Source organism: Dermacentor albipictus, chromosome 4 (assembly GCF_038994185.2).
Source record: "Dermacentor albipictus isolate Rhodes 1998 colony chromosome 4, USDA_Dalb.pri_finalv2, whole genome shotgun sequence".
NCBI classification, from domain to species: Eukaryota; Metazoa; Arthropoda; class Arachnida; order Ixodida; family Ixodidae; genus Dermacentor; species Dermacentor albipictus.
Genome location: NC_091824.1, coordinates 91,114,433 through 91,133,886, shown reverse-complemented (window position 1 = coordinate 91,133,886; position 19,454 = coordinate 91,114,433). Strand labels below are relative to the sequence as shown.

At 46.6% G+C, this 19,454-nt stretch overlaps 1 protein-coding gene across 2 annotated transcripts in view; it reads right to left on the bottom strand.

Annotated features, from left to right (window-relative positions):
• LOC135917685 (ras-related protein Rab-8A-like) overlaps positions 1-19,454 on the bottom strand; it is a 138,686-nt gene that overhangs the window by 99,253 nt on the left and 19,979 nt on the right. For both annotated transcript variants that reach the window (XM_065451264.2, XM_065451263.2), the window contains exon 2: positions 2,435-2,495. In XM_065451264.2, the coding sequence (XP_065307336.1) occupies positions 2,435-2,495 (61 nt within the window). The remainder of the gene's footprint in view (positions 1-2,434; positions 2,496-19,454) is intronic.

Sequence of the window (19,454 nt, the reverse complement as noted above, 5' to 3'; positions counted from 1 at the left end):
AGAACAACAGTGCATTTTACGGCGAGTTTGATGTCGCGTATCTCCAAACGGGCGTCATTCTGGGAATTCATTACAAGTGGATACGCCTTGCGAACTTACCGGCTATTATCATTCGTAAATTACAATATGTGCCGTAAAGTGATATATTACGAAGTTAATTAGTTTACTTATCTTTAATTAGTTGAATACGTGTTTTGATTCCCCATGCAAGTAATGTCCACCCCTCTGAATAATCCATCTCAAAGATTAGAATTATGTTATCTGCTGCAGGCGAGTTTTAAAAATTCTGTAAAATTTATCAGCCCGTACAGGGTACCCTATAGCGTTGGGAGACACAAACTCCATTGTAGGCCCTTTGCTTTTTTTTTTAATGCCCGGCGGTTTACGTTCCCCCAAGCCCTGGCCACCTTAACCTAAAGCTCTCCAATGTTTCATTCTCGATCGCAGCGCGATTTTCTGTTCCGACTTCTTTATCTGCATCTCTTTTGCTGTTGTTTCTTTAGATCACATTGCTCATTCATCCAATTACCCTAACGCAAGATCAATAAACAGAAGACAATCTTAACCGAAGTGCAGAAAGCCTACAGGGCGCAGTGTCCTTGCCGAACTTTAACTTCACTTTACTTTATTACCTTAAAGGACCCCAGGATTGGAGGTATTACATAAGGGCTGGGTAACAAATATAAATGATTTAAATACACAAGGAAAATACGTTTAAGTAGAAGTTTCCTCGATGTTGAATATGGTAGTTATACAGTTCAAAAATGTGAATGGGCAGGTGATTGCAGCGACGTCGTGTGGAAGGCTGTTCCAGTCCCGAGGCTGAGCGTGCAAAGAATGACGAGGCAAAAGTGGTAGTGTGCGCACGTGGTCGGGTAGCTATAGTTACAAGTGCACATTAACCGCGCCAATCAAAGTAGGTGTAAGTTACCTTGGTGAGTGTAGCACGGTAGCGTGCTCCTTTATAGGTGGGCTTAATACCATTATTTAGCAGCACCGGCTTGTGACGTCACGCTAAGATCCTATCTTGGCTGAAGCAAAGCCGAGTGGAAGCGTAGAAAAAGGATAAATTGTGTTACGGTGCGTGTTCTCAAGTTCCGAAACCAAGAGGCCGCGAAATGGCAAGTGCCTCAATGTTCGCCATTTAATGCAGCACAAGTGATATACGTAGCGTGTAAGCAACCATTGTTTGGGGCCGCGGATTTGATTTCAAACACAAATTACGAAATATTTCCCAACGATTCACTACTTTAGAACTCACATCATCAGAGCTGCGACTTTGTTAACCAGCTTCCCTGCAAGACACCGCGCTGCACTCAGATCCGCCGCGACGCAGCGCTTTGGTAAACACGCCGCCGGGAGAAGCTCGTCGCCCTTTACGTTACGTGGTGCCGTGCTGCCATCTCTCAAGAGAAACGAGAACCTCAACCGCCATAAAACCCTCGCGCCGATGTCTTTTCCGCATAGCGCTATTGCAATGCGGAGTAGATCGCTTTAGGAACAGAATTCAATTGGGGCAGCAGCAGCAAGTTTCCGGCTGCAAAGTGAACGCGCTCCACACAGAGCGGATGCGGAAACAAAGTGGCAGGTCACAGCACCGACAAAGTAAGAGAACGTGCTTTTGATGGGCGTGCGCTTTTCACAGGGCTTTACTAGTGGTGATCCCTATAAAAGCCCAGTGACAGAATGCTGTTCTGAAGTTAACTTTTAATAAAGGCTCCTTTGTTGCAAACATGGAAACCTAATTGTTTGCTCAAATGTCACATTTAGACATGCGTGGAAGCAGGCTCACTAAGTGGACGAAATGACCACCGCCCCAAGTTTGTTCAGGTAGATGCTGCTTTTAATAATTTAACTAAACACATACAACCGAAGGTACGGTGTAACAGTTTCGTACGTTCATGCTGCGCCTTGGACTACAGCAACCAAGGGAATCTCAAATTTTGTACTTCAGAGGAGTGCTCCGTCGTTATTGAATATAAACAATTACAATTTTAGTAAAAAAAAATAAAAATAGGAGATTGCATGAACTGATCAAACGCAATATGCTCCACTTTTGAATTCTAGACAGAGAAGGCTTTTTTTTTTTTGTCATCTCTGCTGGTTTGGCATTAAAAAGAACAAACGGCATTCTCTAATAAGATGAAGGGGTCTCGCAGAACTATGCAGGCTATAATTAACCCGCGTAGGTTAGGATTAGCTGGGGTAATCGGCGAGAAACTGGAAATCATGTGCTCCATGATACCCGAATTCGATCGCGAATATGAATCGAAATCAAATTTCCAACCACATGAAAGACATGCTAGAGAGGCTATCAATATTTAAGCGCTTTAGTCAGGCTGATCGCCCGACACAATAGCGTATACACTTGGCCTACGCCGTATCTACACACCGCTGAGTTTAGTTGAGGACTTAAAGGTGAGGTATTACTCACCATATTTGTAGCTTCACCGGCACCCCGTCGAGGTTGATTATCTTCTGCTTGAAGTCGATGCCTACAAGATGCAGACAAAACGCAATATAATCACTAATGACACTTTCGTTAAAGTTAGCCTTCCTTTGTCCAGCTCCGCGGCTGGGTAATTTTTAGTATATATTTGTTCTATGTGAAAACGAGTAGCCGGAGCCGTTCAGCGGCACCAACATCTTCCAAACATCATGCATTAAAAAAAAAATAAGATGGCTGTAGTCAGCACCAACGAAAATTTGTTTACTGATATTAGTTCGATATGCTAAAAATTTCGACCCATCCTATCCGTGTACAATGAGACTATGTTTATAACCTACATTAAAAACCTGTCGCCTGAATGTAATGTAATAGAGTGCAATTCGACAATGCGGAAAGAGGCGTCCTATAACCTTGTTATGCCTGCTCTAGGCTGTTATATTTCAAATTATAAACATGTCTGAGTTGTTATAGAGGACTTATAAAGATCGTTTTATTTATCCGTAAGGTTTTGTCAGACCTAAGTTACTCATTAATTATAAAGTGCAACTGTAATATATACTATCTATACTTATTGTTTAAGAAAGCTCTTCCTTGTTTGATTCTGTCCATGCATCACTGCTGAACAAGCTTCCGTCGTCAACTATGGTGTTGCTCCTACGCTGACTGTTGCAAATCGCAGTGCGGTACACAACAGGTTCGCAATTAGAGTAGAGCACACGCAGTGCGGGTTACGGTACTTATTACAATAAAAAAATTGGGTTCTTTAGTTTAGTCGTCCACAAATGAAAGAATTGAGTTTCACCTCGCGCACTCGGTGAAGGTCAATGATTTGCAGCTTTCAGAACGCACTCGCACTTCCTGCGTTTCACTCACTAATTATTCTTCACTAATGCAAGTCAAGCACATTACAGTTAACGATTCCTTCCGGAGGGCTAGATTCAGCGAGCGAATAAAGAATTATCTATCCGTCTATCGCCTTTCACATTAAGCGGGAACGTGGGCGTGGCCAATGCTGTAGTCTTTTACTGACGATGACTACTATGTTTGTGCAGGTTACATACCACAGCGGCCCATGCTTATAACAGTTACTGCGCTAAACTCAGCCTACCTTGTTAACTGACTTGTGACCGTCGTTTCTATGAATGTTTTATTTAGCTCTTTTATGGCAATTTTACGATTACAAAGAGAGATTATCGCAAAGAAAAAAATAAAGTCGTATACAGAGGCAATAAAAATGAATCGGGCTGTGGCGTTGTCGAAAGGCTGAGCATAGAATACGCCGTTTCATCACTTTACCATGAACTGCGCTCGCACACTGATGCGCTCGAAGCCGCGCTGAGTCACGAAAACATAAATGCTGTCAGCAGTCCGAATATATATGGCCCCATAAAACACTGCGTGCTCGAAAAAAAAAAGAAAAATAAGGAAATGGAATAGAAGGATTTACTTCAGCACTTTCGGGTCTCTATAGACCTCGTTCATTTGAATCTTTCGTCGACGGCCATAAACTTTTTGTATTTACGGTACTCATGCAGATATATTTCTTTTCTTTTAAATTCTTCAGTTGATCCGTAGGCCCTTCTTTATTAAGTAGTGGCTTTTCTCTATCTGAAGACTATAGACTTTCTTTTTGTTGTTTTCTTTCGAACAGAGAGTACGCAATCACAGAGCATGAATCACAGGGGTCAAACATGAAATTGCGCGGCAAGTCGATCTGGACGTACTAAGCATATATAGCCGAAAAAAAGAAAAAAAAAGAAATAAAATGATGTCATCACGGATGACGTTTCCGTCCTGCGCAACAGCAGTCAAGAACATACAGATGCAGTAGGTGCATTTAGTGCCGAACACTAACTTGATAACAGTAGTGATATGGAGCAATGTAGTCACCGGCCAAAAGCTAAGCAATGTGCTCGTGACAATTTAAATGAAACATTCATTCGTCCGTATATCGGAAGAAAGTTACTGATATAATCAAATCAACTGGACGTACATTAATACACAAATAAATTAGTCTGTGGGCCTTTCTGCCTCATAGCAGCGATAATCGATGGCAGAAAACTGAGCACTCCCATACTGTACTCGCTAAGTCTGCAGAATGAGGGCTTCTCCCCAGACCTCTTCTTAGTGTGGAGAAGCTAGCTTCTGGGTGCGCTCTATACACGCGTTCAGACACATTGACTCCACGTCGAGGTTCGCTAATACCTAGAAGCGGTTTTAAAGATCAGCAGCGAATTCAAAGAAAAAGGAAGTAAGAAGTTAAACAAGAACAGAACCCTGTTGTACACGTCACGACAGAGGCGACAGAAGCAGTGATATCTTACAGTGGGAGTAACCGCCTGCCGCAGTCAAATGTGATTGTCTAGCTCGAGGCGGACGCCCGAACTATTGGGCTGACCAAATTTTTAAAAATTATGTAGTTTTACGTGCGAAAATCACGATCTGATTATGAGGCATGCCTAGTGGGGGGACTCCGGTACTTAGGACCACCTGGAGATTTTTTACGTGTACCTACATTTAAGTACACGGGCGTTTTCGCATTTCGACACCATTGAAATGCGACCGCCGCGGCCGGACTTCGATCCCGCCACTTCAAGCTTAGCAACCCGACATCATAGCCACTAAGCAACCACGGGGAGTATTGGGCGGATTCTGCACAAAAGCTACTGAACAAAGAAGGATGTATTGTCGCTCATGCTAGTTGCTCCGGTTCACGCTTTACGAGATGCCGTTGCAGCCTGTAGTGTAGGCATATTGCACACCACTTTCCGCTAAAGACCTCTCCGAGGACACGTCGGCAGTGAGCTATAGCAATGCAGAGCTTCTAAAAACTTGAACGTAAGACTATAGATACCTGCCATGCTTAGAAAATCTACTGCCGCACAGACAAAGGCGCTCTCACATGCCTGTCGACACAAAGGGTCAGGTGATGAGGCGCGTTCAATGCCTTGAGGTGCGAATAACTGCGAGTGTTTATTAAACAGTATGAGAGACGCAAAATACTAGGGGGCCGATATTCACAAAGCTTGTCTTTCGTCAGTGCTGTTTGCCATTGGCCGGCCGCCTTCACTCACAGTACGCACAGCGTCAGGTTGGCCGGCATTCGCTTTCACGAAATTCTAGCGTAAGAACTTTTAATGCGATTAGTATTATTCGGATACTTCAAGCACATTTCGGTCTGCCGTTATCTGCAGTGTCTAATAAAAAAGTGTGGGCCAATCCCGATGGATGTGCAGTCTAAGAATGTAGGCCTAACCCCTCTTTCGCGGTGCTGTTCAAAGAAAATTAAAAAAAAATCATTTAATCTCTCTTCCGTGCTGGGTAGGATCGCACCCGCGTCACGCAGGTTTCTCAAGAACAGCAACCCTATGCTTTAGCGCGCTACACCACAAACGTCCGCGGGGATCGCAGGGATTAACTTACAGTGTAGACACGCATCGGCGCGTCATGAATCTCGGAGTCTACGCGCGGACTTCGGGGAGGGAGCGGGGGGTACCGCTGGATGGTGCAGCGTCTCCAGAGGGAAGCGAGGGATAGCAGCCCGACCGCAGTACGCGGTTCATACGCACCGGCGCGCCACAGGTGCAATCTCGGATGTCACGTAGTGGACTTCGCGGTGGCACCGCTAGGTGGCGCAGCGTGTTCAGCGCTAGAGAGGAGCCCGGCTGCAGTAGGCGTCTCACACATGACGCGTTTCGGCGGTGGCAACATGGTGTGTCGCTACTGCTATTACGCCACTGCTAATCGCCTTAACGTCGACATTCATCGCGAAATGGCTTCTGTCGGATTTTTTTTTTCAATGCGGGCCTAGAAACGGCTTAGGCAACACACAGAACGCGAACGATAATGCACGCGACGTGGTTTAGTGATCGAAGGGAAATAAACTGCAAATTGCCTTTCAGATTAGCTTTTTTTTCTTTCTAGGACCATACACGCAATCAACGTCCAGAAGTGTCGCCATTTTCGTACACGTGCTATTCGGGTGTGACGTAATAAGGAAAGCTTTTGTTGGCGCGTTAGGCACGTATACGCTCAATTTATTGGGTTGTCAACAGTTTGAGAGAATATGCGTTCAAACACGAACACCCGCCTTTGCTCAACAGCCTGTGTATTGACTCTACGGTTCACCGATTGCGGTGTGGCACGCGTCCTGCAACTACACTCTGTAACACAGAAAAAAAATCAGATAAATGCCCCGACGGCAAAAAAAAAGAAGAGAAAGAAAGGAACTAAAATTAAAACACATATTGTGTGAGCTTGAGGTTTATGTATCGTGCGCACCGATTTGAAGTGTGCGCGCGTGTGTGATAACTTTATTTGGAATCCGGCGATTGGGAGGCCCGGGCGTGGGGCCGTCTATATGGCCACTGGGAGCTGCTGATCCCGTGCGGCTTCCTTGGCTCGCTGGACGGCCCAAAGTTAGTCTTGGAGTTCTGAGCTGAGCAGCACGGCCGACCACCGCGCCTGTAGATTTTCCGGGGAGACTGCCATTTTATCTTGGTAAATTTCACATCCCCACAACATGTGTTGAAAGCTGGCTCTAACATACTTGCATAACTTGCACATATCGCTCTCCTATATATCGGGGTAGAAAGCTTTTAGTTGCACGGGACTCGTATAAGTTTCTGTTTGTAATCGACTCCAAGTAACGGACTCAGCTCTGTTCAGTTTAGTGTGAGGCGGTGGTAACACTCACCTGCGATTTTGATAGAATTTGGTAATATCGCTAAATCTTGTTAATATATCTTTTTCTCTCCAGATCTCCTCCTCCGCGTTCTCCTGACCGATGGGAGTCATTCTTTGCTCAGCTCGGCGAGTAAGACCTCGTGCTTCGCGGTGTGCTACCTCGTTGAGGTTGATTGCGGGAATGCCTGGAGTCATATTCGCTGGGAACCACAGCAATTGCCTGCCGTTCTTCTCTGCGTTGGAGAATCTTGCTTCATTGCCTCTGATGATGTGCCATGCCGCAGGAGAGATCCTACCTTTTGCATAATTTATGATACGCTTGTAAGAGATTTTTGGGTGTAATCTACGATTACTGCTACGTAGCTATTTCTTTGTGGGTATTCAGCCTCTTCTACGAAGGTTGCTCTGTCGTCTGACCCAAAGCTTCGGATCATTTTCTCTGCTCTACTCTTGCGTCTGCCGTCGTTGTAACCTGGATGCATGTTGTTGGGTATATTTGGTACTAGGAGTTTGTCACGAATTTCTCTCGTTATCGTTCTCTTTTCCCCGTATAGAATGTGGTAATTCATTCCTAATTTACTCAGTATATGCTGTCTCGTTTTGGTTTTGGTTAGTCGTTCTGCCTGAGATGTTTGTTGTGCTTCTATGAGTTCTATGTTTGTTGTGGAGTCCTAACTTTAGCAAGATATCCGTGCTCGTACTGATGGGAATCCCTAGTGCTAGTTTGTATGCCTTTTTTATCAGGTTGTTAATTTTAGTCTTTTCAGCTGCAAACCAATTGTGGAAGGCTGCTATGTATGTGAGCTGACTGATTACGAATGATTGTATCAGCCGTATGATACTTTCTTCCTTCATACCCTGGTGCTTGTTGGTAATTCGTTTGATTAATCTCACGGTGTTTGTTACCTTTGTGCCTAACTTCTTTATGGTTTCCCCAGTTGTGCCTTTGTTCTCGATTATTAGACCCAGCACCTTGAGCTGGTTGACTATTGGGATATTCCGGCCGTTCGTGGTTTGTAGCTTGATTTCCTCATGAGCCTTGTTTCTGTCGTATCCTTTGGGAGGTGTGCCCCTAAGTGCGGGGCGGTACAAGAGAAGTTCAGATTTCTCTGCAGAGCATGTGAGGCCTGTTCCTATGAGGTGTTCCTCTACTGTGTTAATTCCAGTCTGGAGTCGTTGTTCTATTGATCCGTCGCTGCCGTCACAGGTCCAGATAGTAATATCGTCCGCGTAGATTGTGTGATTCAGGAACTCTATGTGATTTAATTTTTCGGGAAGTCCCATCAATACGAGATTAAACAGCATCGGCGAGATGACAGCACCTTGCGGCGTGCCGGCCCCTCCTATGTCGATCTCGGGCGACGTGAACCCTCCAACGGAGATGACTGTTTTGCTATCTGATAGGAAGCTCTTAATGTAGTTATACGCCCGTTGCCCTAGTCCTATTCGTTCAATGTTTTCCAATATGGTTGCATGGTCGGCATTATCGAAAGCCTTTTTAAGATCAAGGCCCAAGATGGCCCTTGTAGAGCGCGTTTTATAATCGATTATCTGATGCTTAAGTTGGAGCACAGCATCTTATGTCGAAAGGTTTTTGCGAAACCCTATCATTGTATCTGGGTGTATGTTATTATCCTCTAAGAAGTTTACTCTGTTTAAAATTACATGTTCCATTGATTTTTTCGACGCAGGATGTTAGGGAGATTGGTCTGAGGTTGTCGATCTCAAGCTTCTTATCAGGTTTTGGAATGAGCGTTATCGTCGCTTTCTTCCATTGAGCTTGCACTTCTCCCTTTACCCAACACTCGTTTATGTATTCTGTGAATTTGGCTATCGATTCATCATCGAGGTTCCTCAGAGTCTTGTTGGTTATACCGTCCGGGCCTGGGGCGGATTTGCTGTTTAACTTTTGTAGGGCCGCGCGGATTTCTGCCTCCGTGAGTTTCTCGTCTAATTTTGCGTTTGTATTTTCGTTGTAGCTAGGATAGTTGCAAGGGGGTGCCTGTGTTAAGTATTTCTGCTGTAATTCATTGAGAAATTCCGATTTGAAGTGACATTTATAAATATACAGACAATAGAGAAACCAAACAGAACTGTGACACTGACGTTTTCTTCTAAGAAAACGGGAAAACCGTTCCGATGAAATGATTGCGTAAGCGCTAACCTCGGCATTGCAATCATTCCCCACCAATGGCTCTGTGAATCTGAAGTGCACGTTTTAAAGGGGGAAATGAAAAGGAGCTGATAATGATAATGGTGATGATGAAGAAGAAGAAGTAGAAGAAACAGAAACATAATTGGTAGGAACATTGTCGATTCTCGTATTCAAAGGGTTTCGCTGAGCACTGTTGCGGAAATATATTGCGGCGCTTCACGATGAGAAAATACACACGCGCTCGCTCAAGACCGCATGATCACTGTTCCGTGCACAAGACTGAAAATGAAAGAAGACAAACGCGGAAAGCCCTCTGCGGAGAAAGCTGCTATGAATGAAGACGCTGCTTTACCCGGGCATGTTGCCAGTGAAATAACGCCGCCGTTATAAAAAAGAATAAGAAGAAGAAAGGAAGACGATGGAGTAAGAGGTGCCTTGGCAGGAAACGGCGAAAGCACAAGGCGGCGCAAGGCCAGTACACACGGAACTTGCTAGGAGGGGGGGAGGGGGGGAGGCGAGCGCAATCTTCTTCCGGCACGCTTGTAAAGCCTTTACTCCTCAGTTCACGGCGGTTGGGGCGGCGGACGTCATGTTACATCCCGCGGGCTCAGCGAAAGTTCTATCTCGCTAGACGGGATAGGAGGAGGCAGCATACGAAACATATAACAAGCAAAAAGCTCGCTCGCGGTGGTTGTAAGACGGGGCCCGTTTCACGGCAGCGTTGCTGCCGTTATGCGCGACTGGAGAACGAAGAGGGAGCGAAAGAAGAGAACAAGCGACGCTACTCGAGAGGAGAAAAGAGGAAACGGGCGTCTGCTCGCACGATAGTTTTGTTTCGAATGCGATCCCGCTTCCCCGCTGGCTTCCAGCGGCAGAGATTGGGACGGCTTCCTCGCATCGCCGTCAGAGATCCCCCCCTCCTTCCCGCCTCCCTCCCATTTTAGTGAATTGTGTGGCTATATACTCGCTTTGCTGCGAGCGATCGCTTCATTAAGTGCTTGTCTGACGTTGCCGCTCTTTCCATTTATTTCTCTCTCTCTCTCTCTTGCTTCAAGTGCTTCGTGCAGGTTATGTATAGGAGCGAGGTATGTATAGGATTTCCTGGTCTTCTCCTGTTCCAAGAAGAAGTAGAATACCTGCCACGGTTACAAAGTTGCGTCATGGCGTTCTGTTCCTGAAAACGAGGTTGCGGGTACGATTCCCGGCCGCGGCGCGCCCGCATTCCGAGTGGAGAGAAATGAAAAAAATAAAAAAAAACACTTGTACACTTAGATTTAGGTGCTCGTCTCCAAGCTAGTCAAAGTTGATACCGAGTTTTGCAAGTGGGCTGTTTCTCGGGCGAGTTGGAAGTTTAAAGTTCCCCACCACGGCGTCTTTCGCGGCGCCGGAGTTTCTTTGGGACGAATGCAAATCTATGAATGAATGCAAATGAATGCAAATCTAAAATCACTTCTTACTTAAAGCAACGTCGTTGAACTGAGGCAACACCGAGGCTGCGCTGTGAACCGCACACAAGCGTCGCTCGATCGTCGTCTATATAATTAAAGGGGCCCTAAATCAGCCCTCTGGCTTGGTGAAATAACACAGTCCGCGGGTAGTATACGCTGCTGTGAACATCTCAGCCAAGTTTTGCTTTCGTAAGCAATATATGCGTGCAGCGCGCAAGCGGATCGCGAAATCGCCTTTCTCCCAAGCGCTCTCTTTTCATCAGAAGGCCCTATCCTCACTCTCTTCTAGACGCGCTATTTCGTCATCGGACGCACTATTTCGTCATTCCCTTAACGGCTGCTATTGGCCGATAGCCGACATCAAGCTGCGGTCGGCTACATGGCATAGATACCGCGGCCGCCGCGGGGTGCCGCCACGTGTCTACTGGCTAAGCGCACTGCGGCTCGCTGAGGATATTCTAGTACACTGTACTGAGGATAACCGCGCTTGGCTTATGTTTAACCAATGCCTCCTTTGAGGAGGCACTGGTTTATCACGTCGTAGGCACCAAAGGAGGAAGTCGTGGCGTCTTTCAAGTTAAACTTGAACTGCGCGCCACGGTGATAATTAGAAGGCAGAGCACTGTGGGCATGCTCCACTGCGCCGTAGCCTTCGCAGTGCAAGGCATTGAAGATGGAACGGGAGCGCAGCAGGGGCAATGTGTGATCGCCAATAACTCTGCTTCTGTTGTACGCATTGAAGTACTTTTTCGGCAAAATATTTCTGAAATAGCCTATTTTGACTTCAAATGCCTTTCTCCACGTCAAATTAAAAGAGAGAGAGAGAGAGAGAGAGAGAGAGAGAAGCGGTTCAGGGCCCCTTTAATGCATACGCACCTACAAACATTTGCGGCATACGTAGGCAATAATATCACATAATTCGAAGTCTAAGCATCTGGTCTACAATTGGGGTGTACGTTTTACACCTGATTGTGAAGCCTACGGGGTGCTCTAAATTTTTCAGGTTGCATGCTTAAGCCGCATAGGTTTCGAGGCTTTTCGATATTTCCGCCTTCCAAAACCTTTGTCAGCAGGTGTACTAGTCAAATAGTTTGTGTACTGGCTAGTAAGACACGTGCTGGGTGGCTGCATGACATGTAACACGAAAGCCTTTCTTGCAGCAGAAAATAGCTGATCTTCAAACGTTCCTTCGATAATGCGTGCCGCATTGCGACCGCTGCGCTGGATTTCATAAAGACGTTCTTCGCAAGAGTTCACATGTGACGTAACTCGCGCTTGTGGAGCTTATACTTCGACGAGTTGTTTTACATCGAGGATAAGTTTGACAAAGAACTTGCGTATAAGCGTCAATGCAATCAATATGAAAACCTCAGCAAAAAAGAAAAGGAAAATCTTATCACGTGTACGCCGTTGTAAATGCTGAAAAAATGATCGAGATTTTCAGCTCAATATAGAAATTTCCATGCAGTTTTATGAAGAAAATTATCTTAAATCCGCGCAGAAAGTTTGGCAAGAAATCGACATTTAGAGTTTAAAAGACGTGCTGAATGGTGTGGCATGCAACAGCGCATCGACGCGCTGCCAGAACCGTTTGCGATCAGGATATCAGCAAAATAGATCAGCTGTCAGTTTCCGCTGAGCAAACTCTGGAGTGTTTACATGGAAGCGACAGGTCGCAGCAAAGCCGCTGTCGGGGGTACAGCTGTTGTGTGTCGTTATTTTGATGTAACGCAGCGAGGTAACCGACAGTAGCAGCTCTACGAGGTTTAGAGTTCAGCGTTTTCACTTAAAACCAGGAAAAACAGGATAACATTATACTGAGCATATTTGCGGGAATTCAGTGTCAATAAAAAGAAAAGAAAAAGGCCATTGTATGAGAGTATAACGGCATACGGAAAATGAGAAGCGTGCTCTTGTTTTTATGCTTACTTGTTGCTAACTTATAGCAGAGTTCTGAACACCTACATGAGCTTAGTTTCGACTTGACAAACATTACTGCTTTGCATGTCTGATGACGGAACCGTCTCAATTGCACTTTACGTGTCCTGCATGTTAACTAATCTTCAACTATGGTTATGCGTACGAACCATCGTTCATACTGTGCTGATGTAACGATATATTACAGCAGTAAGCATTGCGTAAGCATTCAGCGAAAAACGACTGCGGTAGCTTTTTACCACTTCAACCACTAATCTCCCCGATACCCTTTCTAAGCCACCTTCATTTCTTACGTAACTGACCGTGTCACTGCATCTTGCGCAACTGACCCAGTCTCGTCTTCTCCTTTCGCAACTGAATGTTCAATAACGTGGCCTTATCACTTATTCGCTCTTAGCCGCAAGCAGGGCGAACATAAAACATGTTCCAACATTTCAAGCCTAGCACTCGTCGTAGTCTGGACCGTTTAAGTTGTACGGCCGACGAGACGCAGCCAAGGCGAGCTCCCGTGTCACCTACTCGGAGTTCCAGGAAAATTTTAGTCGGGGTCCATTCCTTACAGTGGAGAGTGGGATACGAAGAAGGGAGGTTAACTAAGGTCACGACCGGTTGGCTACCCTAAGCTTATGCAAGGGAAAAGAGAGAAATCTAAGAAAAAGAAAGAGGCAGTCAGTGTGAACACACTCGCTGAGGATTGTTCACAGACAGTCATAAGCTACCGCACGGCCCCGTCGCCTTCAAAATTTCTCAATAATTATTTTGTAGATTTTCGGCATCGATGTACGCTTGGCCTAAGGTATGCAGATATTTTCCTCCGAAAGCTGTCTACCATCTAAGCGGCTGAGACTAGCTCGCAGATCACATCGTCGAGTATCTATGGTTGGGCATGTATGGCACAAAATGGGCTCTATTCTTCCGTCACACGCGCAAGAAATGCGTGCACCATTATTGACTATTCCGATGCGGAATGAATTAACATTCGCAAATGCATGCGACGCCCCGACTAGATGCGAGACAATAGAGTTGCGGAGCAGCAAACGTAGCAACAAATAAACCGGCGCGTCTCCATCCGAATTCTGAGAACGTCTAAAGTTTGTTGCGTTTCGTTGTGCAAGCCTTTCTAATCGCGTTCATCCGCAAGTTGCACATACCGACCGCTCCGCGGCTGCCCTTTCACACAACCCTCTGGGCTCCCACACAAGCTGGCGTTGTCAGCTAGACACGATGCAATGTAGACTGAAATGCACTATATATATGGACGCCAGTTTGACCTAGTTGCTGTCCGGAATAACGCAAGCCCACTGTTCCGTTTAAAAAATACGATTTTAATTAGTCGGCCGAAGAGTCACGCGTCCACTGCCGCACATCTGTCGTAGCATGAGTGTGACGCTCTGGCAGGAAAGCTTGCGAGCACAGACCAGCTCCTATGTGACAGCCGTGCGTTATCTCTCTCTGTCCCTTTCGTTTGTATTATACTCCACCGACAACTGGGCCAAGCTATCGCTTCGGTTTTCCGGGTAGTTGGCCGGCGGCAAGCTCCGCAACCAGCGTGATGACCGCTGTGCGTATCCGTGCTTGGCTCTGCACTTCTCGCTGTGTTGAATCATTTAGTTACGTCTCCAAAACTTTGGTGACAGCGTATAAAGCATTTGGCGTTTATAAAAGATGAGAGTTGCCGTAAAAACTCCCGAGTTATTTGCTCGCGGGGTTGCCATATAGCGCCTGCTTGCTCGAAATATGAGTGACAAGATGCTGAAAAGCTTCCAAACTTCAGAAAAGCTATATAAGACCTATATAGACTAAGCTTTTCAGCGTGATTCTTGTCAACTGCACGAAGAACTTGATAAAACTTAAGCCGCGAAATCGAGGACTACGGGAGGCACACATTTGTACCGACTTCATGCAACGAAATTCCACGTCACTCGCTCTCCCTCTACATCCCCGCTAGCTTGATCTCGCGCGGTGACATATGCCCGTTATTGAAGGCTATGTGCAGCAGGCCAAGAAGTCTACTGCTTTCAGCCCATTCTTCCAAGATAAACTAATGCGACTACACACCTGGTAGACTAGCCTCATCTTTTTGTTCGTTACAAATAAATATTTTCCCCTCTGGCTTCCTTTCTTTCACCTCATCGCTGCTTCGTTGCCGTGTACTGCGCGCAGTAGTGAATTTCATCAGGCGATGCAATTTTTCCCCTACGTTCTCCTCCCTGAAAAGCTAAAAGCAGCAGCGGGAAGCGGGCTACTTAGAAGCCCACGTACGTAAATTCCAGCACAGTTTGTGTGATCACGAAGAAGATAACACAGAAAAAAAATGCAGCAGATCCAACGAATCGGAACCTATATACAGCGAAGCTTTGTGTGTGGGCATAAACATTCGAAACACGAGTTTGTGCTTATTGAATGTCCACATAAAGCGACACGGAAGGCTTTATTCAGGCTTTGTAGAGACGCGAATGCAATGCCGCCACCGCTGCCGCGGATGCCCGACGGCGAGCTATCTGGTTCTTTTTTTTTCTTTCTTCTACACAGCCGCTGCCGCAGATGCGCGGAGGCGAGCGCCATCTGGTGGTGGTGCAAGTAACCCAGCGGCGATGTCGCACGAATCCTCCGCCGTGATTGGTTGGTCTATTCGGCTAGAGAACAGCCACGCAGCACCCACGGTCACACAAATCCGGAGAGGTTCGAAAAGAAAAACTTCGCTTTTAAGAAAAGAAGCGAGTGGCGACTGGGCATTCAAGCGAAACGAAAAGTTGCCATTTATTAATGCAAGGCTGACCTCACTCTGACCTCATGCTGACCTCACTCAGGAACTGTATGACGTCAGTATGAGTTGTGTAACCCCACAAAAGAAACCGAGTTTATAACTCCACGATAACGTACATATCTCGTTGGCGATACAAAGGCGCAGAGTTTTTACAGGAGAAAGATATAACTGAGCTTCTCAGAAAAGGGGCATATAAATCCGCATACAGCAGCGGGAAAAGGCGGCCCAGTTATATATGCACCAGTACCATGAATCATTTGCAACGAAGTGTACACACTGTCTGCTCACGCTCCTTTAGTAGTTGCAAGATCCCTTGCACTACGTGGGCTCCAGCAATTGCATGCGCTCTTATGTCGGACCATCGCGGCATTCGAAAGCGTCCAAAGTGCTTGAAAATCAAATACTTGAAGCGCATACGAATATAATGGTAGGAGGTATTTGGCCTGGCATTTGAAACCTCAGATATTCGCCCGTATACGTATGCTCACGTTTCGACAATATTCCTCGCAAGTCGCCAATACCTATCGTGGCCCATGTGTTAGTGCGAGACGTTTGAGTCATCAGTAAATCACTTATAAAGCTCATGAAAGTGTCTACTTGAAACGGTTCGTGAGCGAACATGGGCGCCGCACCTACTTATATTTCATCGTTTAGGACGCCCATTTGTTACGCTCATTTGATTTCCTTTTTTTTTTTTTGCGTGGTGATAACCGCCAAGGGCCTCCGAAGAGAAACAGAGATGTGACACGAGAGCTAAGGGCGCTTTTTTTTATGAGCTTAAAGTTTGCGCACTTCGAATGCGGTTAAAAGACATGCATATGGCAGAGAAAGAAAAAAAAATTATCGGTTCAAGTGAATACTCTACAGCGTCTTAAATCTACCCCAGTGTTTGACGTGATCGCGCGGAAGCGAATTTTTTATGCGCGCATTAAGGGCGTTGTAAACATCCCACGTGTGAAACAATTGTTACGTGTCTCTTCCAACTTGCTTTCACAGCTCGCTGCTATAGGCTATAAGCGCGCGTACAATCGTAGAAAAAATCGAACGCGAACGAGACTATACTCAAACACGAACGCCCGCACACACAAAAAATGCAAGGAGGACGCTGTATACAAGTCAAATCAATAAATCTGTAGTACCTCGTCAACTGATAGGCTAGAAGGCATTTAGTTTTTTTTTTTTTTCTGGCGAGCAGGGCCAAGCTATCAGCTCAAGCCCACGGCATCCTGGACTAGGGACGCCGCCCACCTCGGATGATTTTACCGTCGGCTCATTTCAACTAATAAAGTTTATTCCTACTCCTCCTCCTATCTCTCTTTTTAAGCAAATAGCTTCCTTAGGCTTTCTAGCGCTTTTTGCTGTGTTCGGGACTTTGGCCGCCGATACAGAGGCGGTAATGCAAAGTGCACGTGCTCATGGAACGCTCTTTGAGACACACGTGCTCTCGCTCGAGAGCTTTTGGACTTATGTGGGTTCAACCGTGAGGTGGAGCGCTCGCGGAAAAGAACCACGCTCTTTTTCTCCCGCCGCCCTGTCCTCCTGCGGCGGCTGCGGGAGAGGAGTATGGCAGTCGATCACCAGGGTATAGGCTCCCTTTATGGAGCCAGAAGGGTATAGGCTCCCTTGAGGGAGCCTAAAAGAGTAAGGTCGCCTTCCACCAGCGCTCGCGACTCCGGAGACTACACGTAAAGGACGAATCACCTGACAGGCAAAATCTACTATACGGCGACAGATGGGCTCGTTAACGGTCATGTTCTCTGTTAATGGTTCATGCAGAATTTTTTTCCCTATATCTGTTTTCGTTCATGTTTTTTCTTCTTTTTTTTCTGGCGCATTGGAATTATCTAAGTCCTATATATTACCACAGCAAATAGCCCGCTGCCTTAAGCACAACAGCTTAATTTAGCTCTTCGGCAGCTCGAACCTTACCATGCACGGTTTTCATTTTTCCGCGATGCTACACCTGTTACAGCGACTGTTACATTATTTAAGTACAGGCACGTGACAATTACTATACTGCCTACAATGACGCGGAATTATGACTGAGTGCAGCTACCAGCGCAATTCTCAATTAAACTTTTGCTTCCTCGCTATACAGACAATTTACTGAAAAGACCGTCTGTTAATTTCGAGCGCTACTTAAATATTTGGGCATTAGGAGCACGCAAATTGTTTATCAGCCAGCAACGTAACATGTTCCGTGCCAGGGGCAAAGCGTAGCTGTCATGCACTATACTTGTGCGAAGTCCCAGTGGTTAGCGCGCATTCCGGCGGCATCGGCGTACGTCGAGAGATGTCGGACAAACCCTGCTTCTGCGTGGGTTTGAAGTCCATGCTCGTAGCCGCCGATAAAAGACATCTCAAACGATAAAGCACTTAAATTTACTTTTGTCTATAAAAATTCATGCAAGCGCATTGATTTAGACTAAGTATACGAGTATACTAGCTCTTTCGGACTTATCTCGCAGACTCTCCAGTATAACAGACAAAAACCAAGTCAGCCAGTGCAGACGAACACGGTGTACATTCTCCGTTCGTGTAGATGACGCAACGTAGACACATGAGTCCATCTCTTCGAGGCAGTCAGAGCTAAAAGAAATATAAAAAAGAAAACGAAAAAGAGGAGACTCCGTTAATGCAAACAACCCTTGCGGCACACGCTTCCCGAACAGGAAGTGGTGCGCGAGCTGTGGGTCCGCGCCCTCGAGTCGTTCGTCCCGCGCCACTGGACACCCCCGGTCCGTGCCCGTGCGGGCCGGCCGTCCGGCGACAGGCGGTCGTTGGCGTCGTCTCGTCCGGCCGGGCTTTTGTTATGGCCCCGTGTCGCCGGCCTTCCACGGGCCGCCGCTGATCGATCGCTTCAAAGCCACGAGCACGCCCTTCTCCACCCCCCCCACGTCCCATCCAAACCCTCTCTACATGCGTACTAGACGGCCGTCGTTAAAAAGAAGGAGAACCTTGCATACGCAACCGCCGGCCGCTGTGTCTCCCAGAAAGAGTTCAGCGAAGACTCAGCCGGGCAGAACTGCGACCGGTCACTCGTTGCCGTCGTCCCGCGAACCGGTCGAGGCGGTGCACCGCTGACGCGTGGCACGCACCGATCGCATCCTTCTTCACTTGTGGCCAGGCAGCCTTTGTGCTGGCGGCTTCTGCCGTTACTTTTTTTTTTTCTTTCTGACGCGCCTTCCGTTATCAGCCGAGGCCGTGTGCGCGGCAATCACCGATTGACTTCTACACTTGTACCGAGGCAAGCTTTGTGCTAGCCACTCTCGCCCTCCTTCTTCCCCTCTTTTCTCACTCCATGACAGGTTTCTCTCTCTCTCCCCTACGAAGAATACCTTGGTCGTGTGTGTCATTGTCTGCGCAGTACGGACCTACCTTTTCACTGCTGCGGCATAGCTTTGTGCCGAACCCATTCTTGTTCTCTCCTTTCGTTCGTTCGTTCTTTTTTTTTTTACTGGATCTCTAAGTCTCGCGTGAGTGTACAGGATGTTGACCGTGAGAGCTATAGATGGACCGCGTGTATGTGCGAGTCGAATCGCAACAGCGAAGGCAAGCGCGAAACCCAATTACGACTATTTCCGTCACACCGTCGCGTGCGCGCGGACAGTCTACACGTCCCGTTCGTAATGATGACTCGAACTGGACGGAAAATGAATAAAACAAAAAAAGCAAATGACCGTGGAGGACACGTGTCGGCTTGCACAATAGGAGCGGAGTTCACGAGCACTTTTGACAGGATAGGGACAAGGTTGTTAGTTAGTTAGTTAAATGGGGTTTAATGGCGCAAAAGCGGCTGAGGCTATGCTGCGCCAAACACGAGGTGTTTTAAAATCCAGTGAATGAAGGAAAAGGCTCTGTTAATATTCTATATTTTATGTAAAAATCCAGTGTCGTCTAAAAATTTACGGACGTCACAAAATGGGACCAGTGGATCATCGCCTAATATTAGAGCAGGGTGTAATGGTATGTGTTGTTCATATAATTTTTTCAAGAGTGCTCGTCTGTGTG